Below are 21,356 nucleotides of genomic sequence, written 5' to 3'. Positions count from 1 at the left end.
TCTGAGGCTTCAAAAACCCATCAATGACAGTCACTCCTTAACTTTAGTGGGCTAGTGAAAAGGACATTGGATTTGGAACCTGGAGACTGTCGTCTCCAATTGTGGTTCCAATGCTTATTAGCTTATGACCATGGACAAGTCACATAAAAGTCACTTTTCAAGACTCAGTTTACTCATCTGTAAGATGAGGATATTAAGACTTAAACTACCTTCCTCACACTGTGATTGTGAGGAAAATTCCTTGTCAACCTTAAAACACTATGTAAATGTAAATTATTGTCATTATTATTCATCTTGGCTTCATTTTAGCCACCTATTGGCAAAGTCATTCTGGAGACTTCCTCTTTACTTGGAACAACTGATTTTCCAGTCCCCTATTCAAGAAACTCCAATGGTTTCCCTACTAGATCTAAGATAAAATAAAAACTCCTTTGAGTAGCAAAACTTTTGACAATCTGGCTCAGGGCCTATACTTCTATGTTCACTACACATTGATTAGTTTTCTTCATGTTCTCCATGTACACAAAGACCCTCTACTGTCCTGAGTACCTGTGCTGTTCCACCAGAGTGCCTGGTACATGGAAAGGCTGCCATCCATCCAAAATGCTCCCTCTTCACCCAATTTCACAGAATTCCTAGTTTCCTTCATGGCCTATCTCAAACCCTCCTACATAAGGACTACTATGATCCACCAAGATCAGTAGTTAATATCCTCCCCTCCTCCATCCAACGCTGCTTCATGTTTATTTATCTGAGTACCTGTTGTTTCATTCCAATACACTACAAGTTCCTTTAGGCTATTTGTGTTTGTCTCTGTAACCCAAGCATCAAGTGCCTACCATATAAAATTTAATAAACTCTTTTTAAAAAAAATATTTCACGTCCCCAATGACATATAAAGACATTTTAACAGTTTTTTTTAATTAATAACTCTTGTTGAATAAATGAAAGGAGACAAGAAAGTGAAGGCTTTTATTCTAACCTCCAAACTTTTTGCTTCTCCCACTTATTGAACCTACCATTTATCCTCAACACCAAATGCCTTTCTATGTTCCCAGGCCAACAGCTTCCTTTTGATTTCACCTAGGATCAGAGTCAGCCATTTCAATGCTACACTTTCTAGCCTACAGGATAATATCCAAATCCTTAACTATTCAAGACCACCCACAGCCTGGCCACAAACCACCCTGCCAAGCTTTTTTCTCACTAGTTAATAAAAATTATATTAATAGCTAGTGATTCAACATGACTAATGTAGAAATATGTTTTACAAAATTGCACATGTATAACCTATATTAAATTGTTTGCTGTCTTGGCGGGGGAGCAGGAAAGGAGAAAGAAAAATTTGGAACTCAGAATCTCATAAGAAAATGAATGTTGAAAATTGTCTTTTCTAAAAGACTCATGATGGAAAATACTATTTACATCCAGAAAAAGGTCTATGGAGTCTGCATATAGATGGAAGCATACCCTTTTCTCTTTGGGTGAGATTTTTGTGTTCTTGTCCCTTTTTTCTGTTTCTTCTTTCACAACATGACTAATGTGGAAATATGTTTACATGACTGCATATGTATAACCTATATTAGACTACTTGCTGTCTTAGGGAAGGAGGTAGAAAAAATCTGAAACTCAAAATTTTATTGAAAATGAATGTTGTTTCTGTTTTTCTTCTCGGGTTATTTATACCTTCTGAATCCAATTCTCCCTGTGCAACAAGAGAACTGTTCGGTTCTGCACACATATAATGTATCTAGGATATACTGTAACCTATTTAACATATAAAGGACTGCTTGCCATCTGGGAGAGAGGGGGTAAAGGGAGGGAGGGGAAAAATCAGAACAGAAGTGAGTGCAAGGGATAATGCTGTAAAAAATTACCCTGGCATGGGTTCTGTCAATAAAAAGTTTAAAAAAATAAAAAAAATCAAAATTAAAATAAATAAATAAAAAAGAAAATGAATGTTGAAAACTATCTTTACATGTAATTGGAAAAAACAACACTATTTATCAAAAAAAAGAAAGAAAGAAAGAAAGAAATATGGAAAGCATAGCTTTATTTGTGGCTATCTCAACCAACAATACATCAAGTTGTCTTTACAAGTAACTGGAAAAATACTATTTAAAAATAATAATAATAGCTAATGATTAATAAGTCCAACCATTCGGAAAGTAATTTAGATCTCTGATCTCAAAACATAAATTGTGCAACCTCTTTGAGGTATATCATTATGATATGTCTATATCACAAAGAGATCAAAGAAAGAAGAAAATGACCCATATATTCAAAAGTATTTAGAGCAACTCTTCTTAGTGACAAATAATTGGAAAACAAAGGGATTAGCCATAAATTGGGAAATGGCTGAACAGATTACAAAAATATAAATGTGATAGAATATTATTAATGTTTTAAGAAATGACAGAGGAGATGGTTTCAGTTGGAAAGATTTGTATGAACTGAAGCTGAGTGAAATGAGGAAAAACCAGGAGAATTTATGCACTAAAAATATAAAAACAATTAACTTCAAAAGATTTAGGGTTTCTGATCAACAAAATTATCAACAATGATTCTAAAGGGACTGTGTTGAAAAATATTACAGATCTCCTGATAGAGAGGTGATGGATGGACTTAAGAGTACAAACTGGAACTTTTTTGGTAATTCACCTAACTTTTGTTTCCTCATTTATAAAATGTAGGGAGTAAACTAAATAGTCCCTTTTAAAAAGGTCCCTTCTAGTTTTAAATCTGTGACCCGATGAACTCCTATAGCATTTATGGCCAGTGCCAGTACTATGACAGTATATATTTTGTAGCCTATCTTATCTCCCAAACAAGACTGAAAGTTTCTCAAGTGCAAACATTGTATTGTATCATCTACCAACAGCCAAAGCTATGTAAATGCTTCTTGATTATAACTACAGAAACTAAGAATCTCTTTTTCGTGGGAGTAAAGAGATCTAAGATTCTCAGAAGGGAAGCTCAAAGTCGGGAACATGAGCTTGATGATTATTACATACATTGTTCTGATTGTCTTTATTTCTTGAGGCAACATGAATCACAAATTCATGGACTTGGAGCTGGAAGGAGCCACAGAGACCAACTAGTCCAACCCCCTCATTTTACAGTTGAAGAAACTAAGATCCAGAAAAGTTAAATCATAGAGAATGACACAGTGGAGAGAGTACAAGATGGAGAGTTAGGAAAATCTGTGTTTGAATCTCATCTATGGGAAAATAATATAAACTTCTCTGAGCTACTCATCTGCATCTTCATCTAGAAAATGTTCTGTGTCTGTAAAATGGGTAAATAGGAAATGGAGATAATAATACCCATAGTATCTATCTCACAATGAGATGATGTATGCAAAACAACATGGCAAATTATATGTGCAATTATGTCAACTATTATAGTCATTATAATGTATCTCTATATGTCTCTCAGCACCTAGCACAGAGCAATGAACACAGTAGGCATTTGATAAATATCTCTTCATTTGACTTGCTAAATATTTCTTACCTGGATGGGGTGTGTGTGTGTGTGTGTGTGTGTGTGTGTGTGTGTGTGTAAAAAGATGGGAGAGAGTCAGGATTAAGAATGGGGTAGAAAAAAGGGAAAGGAAGGTGGGGAGAAAGAGAGCGAAGAAGGAAAGAAGGAAGAAAAGTAAGGAAGGAATGAAGGAAAACTCATCAAAGTCTTTTTGAAAAATGCACAGAGGAGACAAAAAGAATCACAAATTAGTAGGACAATTTTGAAAGATATATGTTGAACTTGTGTATTTTAAAAGAAAATCAAACTGAAAATGATAGAAATTTGCAATTTGATGCTGTATTTTATATACAGAAATGTATATTTTACTAATATTTATAAGCTTCAAATAGGGGCCCTAGGTGACACAGTGGATAGAGTGCCAGCTCTAGAGTCAGAGAAGACCTAAGTTCAAATCTGCCCTGAGACATTTAGTAGTTGTATGACTCTGAGCAAGTCACTTAACCCTATTTGCCTCAGTTTTCCCATTTGTAAAATGAATTGGAGAAGGAAATGGCAAATTACTCCAGTATCTTTGGCAAAAACAAAACAAAACAAACAAACAAACAAAAAAAACAAAAAAAACACAGAGATCCAGACATAAGTGAAATGACCCAATAACAAAAAGTTTCAAATAAGAAAAGTTTTTTTAATTAAATTTAATTGCTGAGAAAATGATTAAAATGTCCATATTCTTTGACCTTGAGGTTGCTAGACAATTGACCCAAATCAAGTCCATAATTAAAGAAAGGTCCCATATATATCAAAATATTGAGAGCAGTACTTTTAGTGAAAGCAAATAGTTGGAAATAAAGCAAATACCTATCAACTGAGGAATAGTTTAGGTGGCACTGAGAGATACACAGTATCAATGACATAGAATATTATTATGTTGTAAAAAACCATCAACATGATGAATACCAAGAAATATGGGAATATTTAAAAAGATATTAAAAAAAAAAACAACCAGAGCCAGAAAAATGACATCCATAATGACTGTGACAATGTTGATGTAATAACAACTATGTAAATGCAATAATAACAGTGACAACCAAATCAAAACTGAATGCTTCAAAATTATAGTGATCAAGCTCAGCTCCCCCAAAAAGGAAAGCCATCCATACAAAGATCTGCTGTTTTTTTTTCCTTCAGATGTAGAGTACAAAGGTGGGGCACACTGAATATAATATCAGAATTTTTTTATTATGTCAATTAGTTTTCCTGAACTTTCTTTTCCTTTAAAAAAAAATCTTTATTATAAGAAATAGCTCCCTAAACAATAGCAACAAAAGAATAAACAACAACTGAATTGCTAGATTCAATCTGACATGCATTTATTAAGCACTTACTATATGCAAGGCACTGTGATAAATGCTGGAGGCTCAAAGATGAAACAGTCTTACTCTAGAAAAATTCACATTTTATTTGGTGAAAAAGGATGACAGTGAAATGCACAGATAAATAAATATGGAGCCTTCTGAAAGTAAATAGAAGACCATTCAAATTTCCTATCATGAAAAATGCTATCTACTTCCAGGAAGAAAATCGATGAATTCTGAATGCAGATTGAAGGATCCAATTTTTATTTTTTTTTTCCTTGGCTTCTTTTTTTTGTCTGTGTTTTCTTTTGCAGCATGGCTAATATGGAAATATGTTTTGCATGACTTCACATTATAATCAGTATCAAATTGCTTGCCTTCTCAGGGAAGGAAGAAGAGAATTTGAAACTTAAGATTTTTTAAATGAATGTTAACTTTTTATATATAATTAGGAAATGTTTAATGAAATAACTAAAAACAATTTTTTTAAAGAAGACCAAAAAGGACTTTTATTCAAGTAACCTGGAAAATGTTTTAGGACCATTATCTCTACGGTTAATTAAGTAGATTAATTCTCCAACTATTTTTCTATATTCAACACTAGGGACTCAGTTTTAATTTCTAAATTTGGATAAAAACATATTTTTAAAAGAAAATAAATACAAAGTCATTTCAGAAAGAATCCACATCCTTCCAAGAACCTCCCGGCCATCTCTGATCTCCAAGTCTCCCATCTCTGACAATAATCTTGATAGTGTCTACTTCTATTCTCCAAAAAAAAATTAAGGCAGACTTTTGTCTCCTAAAGGCAGGAAACAGGGATCTTGGCTGTCAGTGGAACTTCCTAGATAACACTCCAGATCTGAAAGTAGAAGATGTCAGCCTGGGACTTCACTTCCTGCTCTGACAGTCTGTATAGTGCCCTGGAACCTTAAACATGGAGACTGAAGGCTACAGACGCTAAAATTCCCTACAATCTCTTCCTGACTAGTCTGTCCCTTCAATAAAAGAAAACACAAAAGAAATACCTTCCTATGGATTCAGCCTAGCATGTTCACACATTCTTTTAGTGGGTTAAAAAAAAATGTCCCTTTCATACAAACAGGATGAGGAGTATTTGGAGAGCAATTCAAGTCGAATTTTTTTCTTTGTTTTAATGTAGCTGCCAGTTCAGTATGAGTCTCTCTATGCTATATAGCCTAAGTGTCATGAGAGGGCTAAATTTTAGGCTGCTCTGACGCTCTGAAGCGTGGATACTAAAGGATGTAATAATGACACTCGCTTTTAACCTGCTCAGATCACATCGGGAGTCGGCTGGTAAGCTGTGGTCCTTCATTTTCAAAGAGATTCAGAATGACATTACTCTGTTGGTTGAGTTACAGTGTGTCCAATATGTGGCTGATCAGACCAAAATGAGCACGGAAGGCTCTTCCCCCAGATTGGGCACAAATAGTCCAGATGAAAATTGTAAAGATGTCTCTAAATTTGCTCTTCTCTCCTTTCTTTTGAGCTTCTGCAATTCTGCTTTGCTCACAGAAAACAATACCTTCTTTGATGCAGGTGTGCGATGCTGGATGGTCCTTTGCCAGCATCTCCCCTGTCAAGCAATCGATGCCCTGAAGAATGGCACTGTATCACTTCTTCTGCCCTCTGCGTGAGCATCTTCTTTACTTAAGTTCTCCATAAAACAGCGTTTTAGGCAAAGGCTTTAGAATCATGTGGCAAACTCACTGGGGTTGTGCTCTCTGCAGTACTTGGCAATTTAGTGTAAGAAAGGGCTTCAGGGTTTGGTCCAATGTCTTTCATGCGGGCTCACCATGCTGGATGGTCCTACCCCAGTGTCTCCCGTGTCTCACAGTCGATTCCAGTTCTTCAGAGGAGCTTGAGAGTTTATTTGTACATTTGGGAGTGCTCTGTTCACTTCTGTGCACCAAATTTTAAGAAGGGCATGGATAAATTGGAGGACTTTGAGGATGGTGACCAAGAAAAAACTGGAAAACCATACCATTTAAGTATCAGTTGAAGGAATAAATAATGTTAGTCTTGGGAAGACTTAGGGAAAATATGCTATCTGTATTCAAGTACTTGAAGGGCTGGAAAGAGAATTAGATATGGAATAATGTGTGTGTGTGTGTGTGTGTGTGTGTGTGTGTGTGTGTGTGTGTGTAAAATGAAGGTTCATGGTTTCTTATCCAATCCTCTTTTTGTGTTCCATTCTTTCTAGTGCTAATGTTCAAATGAAAGAACAAAATTTTAAAAAGAAAGGATTAAACTTGATTTTTTTTTTTTTTTTGGTCACGAGAACAGTACTAGGACTAATAAGGGAAAGCCAAAATATATTTGGAGCTTAATTTAAAGCCAGAGTTCACAACAATTAGAACTATTCAAAAATAAAACAAGCTGTCCCAGAAGGCAGTTGAGTTTGTCATTACTGGAGATCTTCATGATGATGTGCTGGGCATCTAGTACAGGACTAGACAGTCTCTGAGATCCCTTTCAATGCTGAGCTTTTGAGATTCTGTGATTCTCTCCTGTATCTCAGGTCCCTGAGAAACCAATGGATCCTGCTCCTTTCAGGAAAGTGAGTGGACAAGGCGTACCTCCTCTAGAGAGCCTTTCCTAACTAAGGGCATAACAGCCACTGACTTCATAGACTTTGCCACTTCACTACCCTCCCTGATTCAGGTACAGGAAGAAAGAGCATCAAGTTTAGCTTAAACTTATTCAGAAACTTAAGAAAAGCCAAGACTATCACATGTCAACTGACTTGCCTAGCAGGCTGCAAGTGTACCCATCCGAGAGATAAGTACTCATATTCTTCCAGCACTTTAAGGTTTACAAAGCAGTTTTTCTTACAACAACCCTGTAAGATACAGAGTGTCAGGGTTACTATCCCACGTTATAAGATAAGGAAACTAGGGCTCAAGGACCTGATCCCACAGCTAGTGCCAAGAGATAAAATTTGAACAAGAGCTCTTGACTCCAAGGCCAGATCCCTTCCTATTCTTAGGAGTTCTTAACCTGGAGTCCATGAGCCTTTTTCTTTTTAATATTTAAATAACTGCATTCGAATATAATTTTTTTTCTGTAACCTTCTATATATTTTACACAGTTAAGAACATTATTCTAAGAAGGGGTCCATAGAGTCCACCAGACTGCTCAAGGGGGTTCATGACTTACAGAAGGTTAAGAACTCTGATACTGAGTGATGTCTGAAGAGAATTAAAGGGGATTGGCCCATGTGCCCTGAAAGGCACGCTGAGGAGTAACCCATTAGCAAGATGGAGGCAGTGGAAAATCTCTGAATTTCTAGATACTCTACCAAATGGCCTGGTATCACTGAGTTTCCCCATATGGCTTTGGGGAAGATCAACCCAACCTTGAGTGTGAGACACAGCTAGACAAAAGGGATAGCATTGCCCATGTCTGCACAACTTTGTTAAATATGTATAGCTTCAGAAATAGGGGAACAGGGATCTCCCCAATGGGGCTCGTAACAAGAGCCCCATCTGGGACAGAAGCAACCAGACACCAGAGGCAGGTGAAGATATTCAGGTATCCACTTGGAGCCACTGCCTGGCCCCTAGTGTCTTAACCAGGGTTCCTATTGCTCTCAATGCCTTCTGCAGGCTGTAGTGAAGATTTTTCACAACAAAGTCATAAAGACACCTAAAGACACCTGTCCCTTATCCTGGATATCCCTTATCATTCCCCAACTCACCTGGCAAAATGCCTGAGCCTTTGTCTTTGGATTCCTTCCTTTCGTTTTCCTCCGTTCTGTCTGAGTTCTCAACCACTTGATCCAGATCTTCATTTAGCTAGGAGAGAAATATCATCAAGCAAAGGATCTATAGTGAGAGGAAACTTACCATCTCACAAGTGGCCTGCCTGAGGGCCCCTCCCCTTCACCCTTGTAATGGTGCAAAAAGCATTGGATGTGTAGCTAGAAGCACTGGGACTGAATCCCAGCTCTAATGGGATGACCTTGAACTCGGCACTTTAATTCTGAGCTTCAGTTTTTCATTTGCAAAATGGGAATAATACCCTACCAATCCCCCAGCATTACTATGTCAGTCTTAAAATACTAAAAAGGGACTTTTATACAGTCTAATTAGATAGGTAGAACAAATATTATCATCCTCATTTTCCAGTCATCTGGCTAGTAACTTCCAGAGCAGATATTCTCTTCCAATCATCTAATTCCCAAATTCAGTGTTTTTTCCATTCAATGCACCACATAGATTTTTCCATAGGTACATAATATATCACCATGCATTATGTCATAAAAAAAAATCTTAAGAATTGGAAGGATTCTTAGAAATTATCTGTTCTAAATTACTCATTGCAAAAATATCTTCTGCAAATGGCACATGTTTAACCTATATCAAATTGCTAGCTGTTTTGAGGAGGGAAAGAGTGGGAAGAAAGGGAGAAAAATTTGGAACAGAAGGTTTTGCTAAGGTGAATGTCGAAAACTACCTTTGCATGTATTTAGAAAAATAAAATACTACATAAAAAAGAAAAAAAGTTTAAAATTTAAAATATATATATTGGAATAGCCTCTGCTTGAGTATTTCCAGTGACCAAGGGATCACCATTCAGTACAAATTGACCATTCCATTGTTGGCCAGATCTAAAAGACAGAAGTTTTTTCTTATCTTAAGCTGAATTTCATCTCTTAGAAATTCCTATCCAGGCTTGTTTCTGGATTAATAATATAAAGCAAGTCTAATATATTTTTTAATATGTGGTAGCTCTTTACATGTTAAAAAAGCTATCATGTACCCCAAAAATTTTCTCCAGATTGAATTCTTTATATGACACAGACAAAAAACTTCCCTTCTCATACTGCAGGGCTATCAGAAGGATAGGGATAAGGACTGATGTTTTCACTAGTATAAAGAATTCCCAGGTGAGGAAACTCCCTCTACAGATTCCAATCAGCACCTTCTTGGCAACTTAAAGTTGCCTAGAGCAATGAGCACTAAGCTGTTACATAACTTGCCCAGGAGAATGAAAGGGAAGTGAACAAGCATTTGTTAAGCCCCTCCTATGTAGTAGGAACTGTGTTAAGTGTCTTCCAAATGTCTCATTTAATCCTCACCACAGCCCTGGGCGGTAGGTTCTGTTATCCCTATTTTACAGTTGAGGAAACAGAGGCAGATAAAAGTTAAGTCATTTGCCCAGTTCTATCCACTGCACCACTCAGCTGCTTCTAAGGTCACAAACTTATGTATCATAGGCAGGACTTTGGATCTTCAAGACCAACTCTCTAGTCCCCATATCATATTGATTCTCATCAAAATGACAAAATGACATGAGAAATTTCTCTGAATTTTTAAGATTCTACATGAATTCAAGTCACCTTGACAATTTTTACTTATTTTTAAAAATGAGAAACAAAGTATGAGAGCAACTGAAAAGAGATTAGGAAGGCTGATTAAGGAAGATAGAAAGAGGGGCCTGGGACAGAAAGAAGGCCTGCCCACAGCTGAGGATTTACAGAGACTTAAGGAAACAGCTGAGATGGTTGTCTGTCTAATGATCAGAACAGAACTGGATCCATAGAAGTATAAAAACTCTTTTCATTAATGAGATTAGCAAATCATAGTATGAGACATTCAATTGTTAAGGAACTTCCTAATTTCCAAGACTGGTTCTCTCTTTGGTAGATCACACTCCATCTCACACTGCACCTAAAGAATAGTAGGGTTTCAGTTGCTTATTTAGGTCTCGGCCACAGCAGCACTGGAGGACCTGCCCAAGAGCTGCTGGCCCCTTTCCTCTCCCACAATCTTCTAGACCCCAACCCCCAACAAAGTTCTACACACACTTTCTGAAAGCAAGTTCTAAACATACTCACTCATTCATATGACCCAGCCCAAAGAAATCTGCATTCAGCAAATGTTGTAACCTCAAGCTAAATTCTCTCAGTGTAGGCAAAAATTATATAGACAGTTCTCCAAATTGTTTTTTTCTCTTATGTGAATCTCAGAACAAGAATCTCTGAGGAAGAACCAGCAGATCAATTTGCCTAAAACTGAACTGAATGTATATGTGTAGAGAAATGGGGAGATAAGGTTGACTTGGCAAGGACATCTTGAATTTCAGGCAAGTTGTTATAATTTTGTTCAAGAAGTAATGGCCAGCAGTTCCCATGGACTTGTGATGGAGAGAGCCATCTGTGTCTAGAGAGATGATTGTGGGGATTGAATGTGGATCACAACATAGTATTTTTCACCTTTTTTGTTATCATTTGCTTGAATTTTTTTTTCTTTCTCATTTTTTCCCTTTTTGATCTGATTTTTCTTGTGTAGCATGATAATTGTGGAAATATGTACAGAAGAATTGCACATGTTTAACATCTATTGGATTACTTGCCATCCAGGGGAGGGAGTGGGGAGAAAGGAGGGAAAAAAATTTGGAACACAAGGTTTTGCAAGGGTGAATGTTGAAAATTATCCATGCATATGTTTTGAAAATAAAACGCTTTAATAACATGTATATGCATATGTATATATATGTATACACATACATATAAAAGAAGTAATGACTAGCCATTGAAGTTTTTTGAGCATAGAAGTAAAATTATAAGATCTGCAGAGGAAAATAAACTGGACCAGTAATTTCTTTAATAATGAATTCCATGGTAAGGAAATTCTCTCTATCACAGCAGAGTTTTACCTTTTCTGTAACTTAAAGTCTTACGGAGCAGTCTAGAATAGACAGAAATTAAGGGACTTGCTCACAATCATACCAGGTATGTGTCAAAACATACCAACCTGCCTTTTTAGGAAAATCAATCTTGCACGTGTAATGTGAAGGATGGATTGGGGGAAGGAGAGGACGAAGTATGGGGTTGAAATTAAAAGGCTAGAGAGCCACATTCTGATGAAGTAACAAGAGGCATGGATGTGGATAATGGGAAAAGAAAAGTCAAGTCAACCACGAAGAGAGATGTTTGGGAGGAAGAACAAATTAATTAAGAGATCCTGGCCACGAGCTGACTACAGATGGAGGAGGGGAGGGAGGGGAAAGGAGAAAGAAGGAGTGATCCACGGCTGACACTGAGGTTTCAAGGTTGGGTGACCCTCAGAACAGTGATACCACTGTGGAAAAAGGGAAGTCGGGAGGATGAGCAGGTTTGGGGGAGGGGAGGATGGTGAGTGTGGCTCCGGAAAGCTTGCAGTGCCGCTGAGCCATCCAAATGGGAAAAAGTCCTTCCAGCAGACCCTGGGAAGGAAGGCAAGAAGAAGACCCAGGGCTGAAGAACAAAACTCGGCAATCACCCGCACAGAGGTGGTAGTTAAAGCTGGGTGTGTGGGTGTCTCCCGTGAGGGAGGGAGTGTAAGGGCGAAAGCTCTCGCAAGAAGTTAATGCGGGCGCAGGGTGCTCCCCTCATTCCCCTCCTCCCCAGCCTGGCCAGGAGCCCGAAGGTCCTGGGAGGAGAGGGGGCACGCCATCTGGTCCCAATGGCAGCAGAGGAAAGGGCACTTCTCACCAACATCCCGCCCCGACGGCAGGTCGCGGAGCTTCTCTCCGCGCCGGAGATGCGTGAATCATTCACCTGCTGGTTATGCTCTTAGGGCTGGAGCTCCCCAGCTGTCCCAGCAAGCGGGGACACACGGAGTTCTTCTGCACTTTTCTTCGTCCTTCCTCCCAGCTCCCCCCCGACTCCCCCCCACTCCCGTGGCAACTCGTGCTGCAGAAGGTGAAACCTACAACCCCCCCCCCCCTTCCCCCGCCATCACATAAACTTTTCTTTCGCCCCGGCTCCCAGTACCTCTTGATAAGATGAAGACAGCTCCTCCCTGATCATGGCATCGATTGAAAGAGATGCTGAAGCCCGGAGCCAGCAGTGCTCCCCAGAGGAGAGGAGGAGGAGGAGGAGGAGGAGGAGGAGGACCGCAAGGACCGCAAGCAGCAGCAACAGTGAACAGTGCCCGGGTAAACGGGTTCAACAGAACCTTCCCGGGAGTGCCGGCCCCCCGGGAAGCTCTGAGGCGCATGCGCCTCGCCTGAAGGCGACTGTCGGGGCTGAAGGAGGACTGATTTCAGAGGCTGCTGGGAAATGTAGTCCTCCATGGGGGGGGGGTGGAGATTCAGAGGCTAAGTGCCGCACAGGAAGGAACTGGGTCAGTTGTTGCGCAAGGACAGGCCTTCTACACTTTTTTTTTTTTGCAGGGGAACGGAGAAATCCGAGAGCTGAATGCGCGCTGGAGGGAAAGGGAGTACCCAAGTCGGAAGTATGTTAGCATCTTGCAATTTCAAATGCCTGCAAACCTCAGCGTGCCCCGAGGGTGCAAGCTTTAACTCTGGAGTCTCACTTGCTCTGAGAGAACTTTGAGGTTGCCCCTGTGGCTACATTGAAACTCTGTGGCCACATCTTCCCGCCTCAGTCCTCAGAGATAACAAGCGAGCGCTCTCATAGAGCGGGGAATGAATGGCCTTTCTTTGTGTTCTTGTCCGAGGCTTCACCGAAGAGCCGCAGATAGTTGGCCGCTTATACCTTAATGAATGCAGCTCTGTGCCCGCTGCAGCTGCAGACCTGCATCCCCGCGCCTTCCAGTGTGGGAAGGCAACTCCCCTTGCCCCGCGCACATTTGGATGCACAACAAGAATTAGCTTCTTCCTTTCTAAATGGACAAGCAGTCAGCACAATTTGGGGAAATGGCAGAAGGTTAGCGCTGGAAAGGCTCTTTGAGATCATCCTTTCTACCCCGACTTCCCATTTTATTAAAATAAGTAAATCAATCAACAGAGGAAGGTCTCAAGAGAAGTGATGTCACAAAGCTAGTAGACCTTGATTTTTATATCTTTTCTCCTTCTTAGGCGACTCTAAATAAAGAGGTGATACTACCTGGAGGGCAGAGACTTCCTCTAGCCTTTCTATACATCCCCAGCACTTAGCACTGTGACTGACACCTGGTTAAAGATCACAAGTGGAATACTGTATTCAGTTCAAGATACCATAGTTTAGGCAAGAAAGTTTAACATTTTCTTTTTTAAATAATATTTTCTTTCCTCAGTTACATGTAAAAATAATTTTAAATATTCCTTTTTTAAATTGAGTTAAGAAAGAAATTGTTAAGCTAGAAGAATATCCAGAGGAGGTCTGAAAAACAGAAGACTTTTAAAAAATTCAATATTGTAATTATTTTCAAGTTTTTAAAGGGCAGTTATATGAAAAAGGAATTGGAAGGTATTTGGCTCTAAATAGGCCATCTCGTCCAAGTAAAACCAGGGACTAATTGTCCTTTACCCTAACATTACCTTAATTGAATTTGTTCTTAAGGCAGTTACTGCTACTCATTGCCCAGTCTATTTGTACATTTTGTTTGAGCCCTGGGGACAGAATTTGGAACAATAGGTAAATAGATTTTAAAAAAGAAATAGACCTGCATGTTGTTTAGAGCCAGAGGAAGAGAGGAAAAGAAAGACTAAGTTTTGTACATCTCAAATCTATTCATCTACCCTTATCTCTCTACTAATTTATAATTTTACTTCTCAACATCCCCAAAACTGAACTCATTATATTCTCCAAAAAAACCCCTCTGTTTCTAACTTCTCTAATATTCTTGATTGTACTTCCATCTTCCCAGTCACCTAGGCTGATAATTTGGGGTCATCCTTAACTTCTTACTCTCAAATTCCTACTCCCTACCCCCAATATCTAATCTGTTGTCAAAGCCTGTGGATTTTATTTTCATGCCATCTCTCAAATATATACCCTTTTTCCTCCTGATACTGCCAATCACCCTGATTTATCACCTCACATATCAGCTATTGAAATAGCCTCTTGATTGGTCTGTCTACAAGTGTCTGCTATCTAATTCATCTTCCATTGAGTGTCAAAGTGATCTTTCTAAAGTACAGGTCTGCTCATGTCACTCTTCCCTCCTGGTCACCACTCAATAAATTTCAGTAATTACCTATCTCCTCCAAAATCAAATAGAAAACCTGCTCTTTGAAATTCAAAACCCTACAAAATCTGCCTCCATATCATTTCTCTCTTCTTATACTTTATACCACCACCCTCTTGTTTTCTAAGATCTCATGACCCTGCACACCTTGCTATTCCTCAGACCATCTTCCATCTCTATCCTCCCATTTGCCTCCTATGCCTGGAATGCTATCTCTCTTCATCTGCATCCTTTAACCTGACTGCCTTCAAGTTCCAGTAAAGATTCCACCATCTACAAGAAGTTTTCCCCAATTCCTAAATTTCCTTATTTACTTTCCCAGTTTCCTTAATTTGAATACCTTCCCCTATGCCCCAAAGGCTATGAAACTGTGTATACCTTTTTATCCAGCAGTCTTTCTACTGGATCTGAATCCCAAAGAAATCATTAAAAAAAAAAAAAAAAAAAAGGGAAAAGACCCATATGGGCAAAAATGTCTGAGCATTGTAATAGCAAGGAATTGGATATTGAGTGGATACCCATCAGTTGGGGAATAGCTGAATAAATTATATATGAATGTAATGGAATATTATTGTTCCATAAGAAATGATGAGCTGATTACTTAGATGAACTGATGATAAGTGAAGTGAGCTGAACTACCAGAACATTGTACATAGTAACAACTAAGATTTTGTGATCATCAACTGTGATGGACTTGCTCTTTTCATCAATGAGGTGATTCAAAGAAATTCCAATAGATTTTGATGGAAAAAGCCATCTGCATCCAGAGAGAAGACTATTGTAAAGGGCCAGAACTCTGGAGAAAGGTGTTAACTCAGTGGAATTGATAATACAATGGTTATCTAGTTTAGCAAGGTGATTAATAGTTCTCTAGTTCAGTATAATTGACTTACTCTTACAACAAATAATGGTTCCCTAGTGATATAATGATTGGTTTATACTTGGTATACTGCAACAATGAAATTGTAATAGAGTATATAAACTGGGGACAAACTCAGCCAGAGACAGAGAAGACTTGGCCAGCCTTTGGTGGCTCTCCTGTCTCCTGCCTCCTGCATTCTTCCATTAAGAAGACCAAGGCCCATCTGAAGTTCCCCAGAAAGCTAGCCTGGCCCCAGGCAAAGGAGATAATAAAGACTATGGACTTTATTCCTGACTATTCTTGTGGTGATTTTTCTGCTGAGACCAAGGCTTGTCCTGCGACCTCCATAAAGCTAACCAGAACATTACATTTGGTGCCTGAATGTGGACCTAAGGATTTTACACTCAGCAATTTGACTGAAACAATCATGAATTCAGAGAAGAAGTCCCCATGACCCAGAAATAGGATGAGTACAAAAATAGACAAGCAGGAAACTTTGGAAAGGGCTAAACTAGTGTTTCATCGGAAATGGGACAAAAGCTTAGAAAAGAACCTTCCCCATCCCAAGGGAAGTGTGTAGAATGCATAGTTAAGCTAATAAAGAACCAAGGTTTGATTGTAACTTGGAAGCAGATCATTGGACTTTTAGAAACCTTACAATACATATCTCCTTGGTTCTCCAAGGGAGAAGAATTTGAGGGAGATAAATGGAAACCAGTAGGAGAGCAACTAATTGAATATTACAATGATAATGGTCCTGATTCAATTCCTGAAGAAACATTCTATATATACAACATAATAAATACAATTGGCTTTAGGGAATTACATAAGTTACAGAATAAGGAAAAAGAAGAAAGAGGAGAAGGGGGATGGTACTGATAAAACAACTGAAAAGCATAAAGAATTAGAAAAGAAAGGAGTTAAGTACAATGCTGATGAAATTAAGGAGTGTGGTGCTTCACAGCAGGAGCCATGAGGGCATTCCCTATCCCCTGACTCTCCTCCCTCAATTAACCCTTCATGGGTGGAGGGAGAAGGAGGAGGGGAGGGGCAGTGACACAATCAGCACCACCCATGCAGCAGCTTTGTCCACCCCTTATGACACAATTAGAAAAGGTACTTGTTAAAGCTAAAAAAGAAGGACAGGATATATCTGATTTAAGAATAAAAGCATATCCTGTGATTGAAGAATTTGATTCTTCAGGTCAAGCCAGGAGAAGATACACTCCTTTTGATCTGAAAATTATCAAAGACCTGAAAAAGGGTTGTACTCTTTATGGGGCTACATCATCTTATGTTAAGGTGGTATTAAAGAATTTAGCTTTTGAAATTTTAACCCCCTAGTGATTGAAATCTATATCAAGGACATGTTTAGAACCTGGACAAAACTTGTTGTGGCTTTTGGAATATAGTGAACTATGTAGAATACAAGCCCAACAAAATGGGCAAACTAGGGTTAATATACCAGTCACCTTTAATCAACTAGAGGTATAGGTCATTATGCAGACGCTTCAGCACAAATTACCTTATAGCAGCACATGAGCAAATTGCTTCTACTGCTATAAAAGCATGGGGCTTTATCCCAGGTAAGCAAGACAGAGGGGAAGCCTTCATGAAAATAGAGCAAGGTCCAAATGAACCTTTTGCTGATTTTGTAGGATGTCTGCAAACAGCTGTCATATGAACAACTGGAGAAAATGCAACTACAGGAATTATGATAAGACAACTGGCTAAGGAAAGTGCTAATGAGGTTTGTAGAAGAATTATATGGGGACTACACAAAGATACTTCTTTAGAAGAGATCATAAGATGCTGTGCCACAGTGGACACAAATGCCTTTTATACTCAGGCTATGATGCAGAACATGGAAAGACAGGATCCCTCTTGGCAAAGGTCTTCCAGAGAAACTCATTGATGTTTTCAGTGTGGTAAAGTAGGGCATCTGAAAACTCAATGCTGGCATAGAGATAAAGTGAGAAGACAGGGTGAGAAAATAAGACCCAAAACCCCATGTCCAAAATGCAACAGAGGCTTCCATTGGGCCTCAGAATGTTGAGAATCTAGGACTTCTGGAAATCTTTTACAAAACCATGTTGATTTATATTGTTTGTTATATCAGTGCTTGCATGTACAATTCATGTTTGTTACACCACATTGAGCCTGCACTGGCTGTGGGGAGAGTCATCACTAAGAGTCTGTGCATTATTGCTATGTGTTTGTGTAATACCTCCCATGCTGATGGGTTTGTGCATATCTGTTTCTAGTAAAAATCCTTCAAAAACCCGCTAACGAAATCTGGTTGGACTCCCCATTTCCCTTTGGTGTATTCATCTCCATTCCTGAGACATCAGAAGGGTGTGATCATCTCCTTTTTGGTCTTTTCATCTCCCTTTCTGAGAAGTCAGGAAGGGCATGACCACCTATGTTCTAAAACAAAAGAAAGGTGTTAACTCAGTGGAATTGATAAGACAATGGTTATCTAGTTAATCTGGTGATTAATAGTTCTCTAGTTCAGTATAATTGACTTACTCTTACAACAAATAATGGTTCCCTAGTGATATAATGATTGGTTTATCCTCGGTATACTGCAACAATGAAATTGTAATAAGAGTATATAAGCTGGGGACAAACTCAGCCAGAGACAGAGAAGACTTGACCAGCCTCTGGTGGCTCTCCTTCCTTCTATATTCCTCCACTAAGAAAACCAAGGCCCATCTGAAGGTCCCCAGAAAGCTAGCCAAGCAAAGGAGATAATAAAGACTATGGACTTTACTCCTGACTATTCTTGTGGTGATTATTCTGCTGAGACCAAAGCTGGTCCCGAGACCTCCAGAAAGCTAACCATGACATTACAGACTATGGAGACTGATTATGGTTCAAAACAATATTTTCACTTTGTTGTTGCTTGTTTTTTTTTTTTCTTTCACCTTTTGATGTGACTTTTCTTGTGTAGCATGATGAATATGGAAATGTATGTACAAGAATTTCATATTGTTTAACCTATATTGGACTGTTTCTGTCTGTGAGAGAAGTAGTGGGGAGAGAGAAAGAAAAATTTGGAACAGAAGGTTTTGTAAAGGTGAATGCTGAAAACTATCTTTGCATGTATTTGGAAGAAAAAGCTATTAAAAATAAAAAATTCTAATGCATTCCCTCTGTTGATTATTGCCATTTTATCCTGTATATAGTTTCTCTGTAGTTAATTATTTAGCTTCTTTGTACAAACAGTGCCTGACACTTATTAGGTGCTTAATAAATGCTTATTCTATTCACCTTTTCTTGCCCTTTACAAAAGAACAAGAAATTTAATAGTTTCCAAAAAATTAAAATAGTTTCTATCAGAAGGCAATGGAGAGAGACAGATAGTGGGTATAAGAAGTCTGCCAAATGTTAGCAATGAAGAACTTTATAGAATGGGAGTAAAATATGTCAGTCATCAAGGAAATGCATGATAGGAAGAAAAGAAGGATTAGTGAACCTGGGAAGATGCTGTTGGTATCCTCTTTTTGTCATTAGATATTGAGAATGTTAGATGTCATTAGAAATTTAGCATATTGGGTGGACCCCCAAGTGGCAAATTTAAATGAACATTCACACACAAGAGTCAAAAACACAGATGGTCAATCATGGTTGGTTAATGCATGGCATAATTGTCGGAAGTTATTAATGAGATCACAGGACCTATTGAGTGTTTGAGTTCATTTTTCATTCCTTTGAGTCTTCTATATTCAAGGTCAAGGGTTTTATGGGAGTATTTGCCTCTAGTTTTCTAAATTTATTTGGCTTATTTAATTATGCTTATTTGTTCTGTATGTTTATTTGATTGTTTTTGTAAGTGGTTATTAAGTTTATAATAGAAAAATATCTTTTAATAAAGCCAAGGACAGCATGTGGGACAGAGAAATTGCTCAGTTTAATACCATAAGCTCTTTGCACAGCAGGTAGCTAATGAAATCAAATATGAAAATCAATAATAGGCAGACCCTTTGAGAGAAGACTGACATTGACAAAGCCCTTAATCAGTCAGTATATCTTAGGGGAAGATTTTATTTTCAGGCAATATGACTTTGAGGCTGATTGTTGTTTTTTTTTTAATCCAGAAATTCCACTGATCTAGTTATATAAAATCATTCAAGTCAACAGTTCCAGATTACAAAGTAGCCTTTAGAGTCTTATATGAAGGACTCTACATTTAACTAGGTAGTTGTTTTATTAAAGAGAAAATAATAGGACTATCTCATATTTACATAGCACCTTCAGGTTTACACAGCAAAACTACCCTGTGAGCAAAACCCAAAGAAGTTATTTTTGCTGCCTAGACAAAGGTAAAAAATTTCACAAGCCCCAACAATTGGGGAATGAGCATAGGAATGTAATGGAAAACGATTGTGCTGGAAGAATTAATGAAAGAGAAACCTGGAAAAAGTTGTATGCACTGATCCAGAGTGAAAGGAGCAAAACCAGGAAAACAAAATGTATACAACAACAATACCAGAAAGACAAATGGCTTTGAAAGATTTAAGAATTCTCTGGTCAATGCAATGACTAACACTGATTCCCCAAAACCAATGATGAAGCACCTTTTCTGACAGAGGTGATAGACCTGTAAGTGACAGATACAGAATGAATGATCCTAAATTGATGGGAGGTAGGTAACAGAAACCTACGATTTATTTTCTCTAAAAAAGACTTAATAGTCCCCCAAATAGAGAATAAATCTTGATCTGATCTGTGTATCTATCAACACATACATATATGTATGTATATCTGGATGTGTATATATATATACTGTATATACCGAATGTCTCTCTGTCTCTGTCTCTGTCTGTCTGTCTGTCTGTCTCTCTCTCTCTCTCATATTTGTATGTATGTATACATACACACATGTATAAAACATGTGACTATCATACAGAATATTATTCAGGTAATGGACAGAGAGCCTACCTTGTAGGCAAGAAACCATACATTCAAGCCCTGCTTGAGACACATTAGCTATGTATTCCTTGCCAAATCACTTAACCCTTTCAGTGAACTGAAGGCAACTCTTAGGTTTTCAAGTTGCAAAATGGTCAATTCCTATTGGCAGAGGAAGTGTCCTCCCTAGGAGTACCTTGTACCAATGAAATCACAAATCTAGACACCCCCCAAAAAAAAATACCTTAAGTATCCAACATAACAAACATTATATCAGTGTATTAAAAAACATAAAGAGATAGATTTTCATATTCTTTTAATATACACAATATCTCAATGCATTACTCTTCTATGTAATCTTTTCACTTCCTTGTACTTTGGCAAAGGTAGAGATGAAGTGAAAGGAACACAGAACTGAGGTTAGGAAATCTTGAGTTTATCAATAGTTCGCTGTGTGACCTTGGACAATATTAACTCATTTATATAGCAATTGTAAAGAGCATTTATTATTTCACAACACCTCGTAACCATTATTATCCTCATTTTGGAGGTGGAGAAACTAAGACACTTAAGAGATCTTTTGGTCCAACTAACTTCACACAACTAAATGAAACTAAATAAAAGGCACTCATTCAGACTGTGAATCCCGCATGCCAGACAGACTCTCTCACCCAGTCCCGTCTCTGGCCTTTCCAGGTGTGAGAAACAGAAAGGGAGGGTTGGGAGGGTTTGGGACCAGCTGAAATCTAAATTCCTTCCAGCTCGGGATGGGGCGGGGTGGAAAGCTGGGCCAGATCTAAGGTGGGGAGGTAGCGA

General features: G+C 38.4%; 1 protein-coding gene across 1 annotated transcript in view; it reads right to left on the bottom strand.

The window, feature by feature from the left end:
- The window catches only part of PACC1 (proton activated chloride channel 1), a 33,381-nt gene extending 20,521 nt beyond the window's left edge, over positions 1–12,860 (bottom strand). Inside the window, exons 1-2 of the mRNA XM_051998427.1 lie at positions 12,625–12,860; positions 8,563–8,659 (exon numbers count right to left, since the gene is read on the bottom strand). Coding sequence (XP_051854387.1) covers positions 8,563–8,659; positions 12,625–12,660 — 133 coding nt within the window. The 5' untranslated portion in view covers positions 12,661–12,860. The remainder of the gene's footprint in view (positions 1–8,562; positions 8,660–12,624) is intronic.
- Positions 12,861–21,356: the final 8,496 nt, after the last annotated feature.

This window comes from Antechinus flavipes, chromosome 4, assembly GCF_016432865.1.
Source record: "Antechinus flavipes isolate AdamAnt ecotype Samford, QLD, Australia chromosome 4, AdamAnt_v2, whole genome shotgun sequence".
NCBI lineage: Eukaryota > Metazoa > Chordata > Mammalia > Dasyuromorphia > Dasyuridae > Antechinus > Antechinus flavipes.
This window is presented reverse-complemented; position numbering and strand designations above follow the sequence as displayed.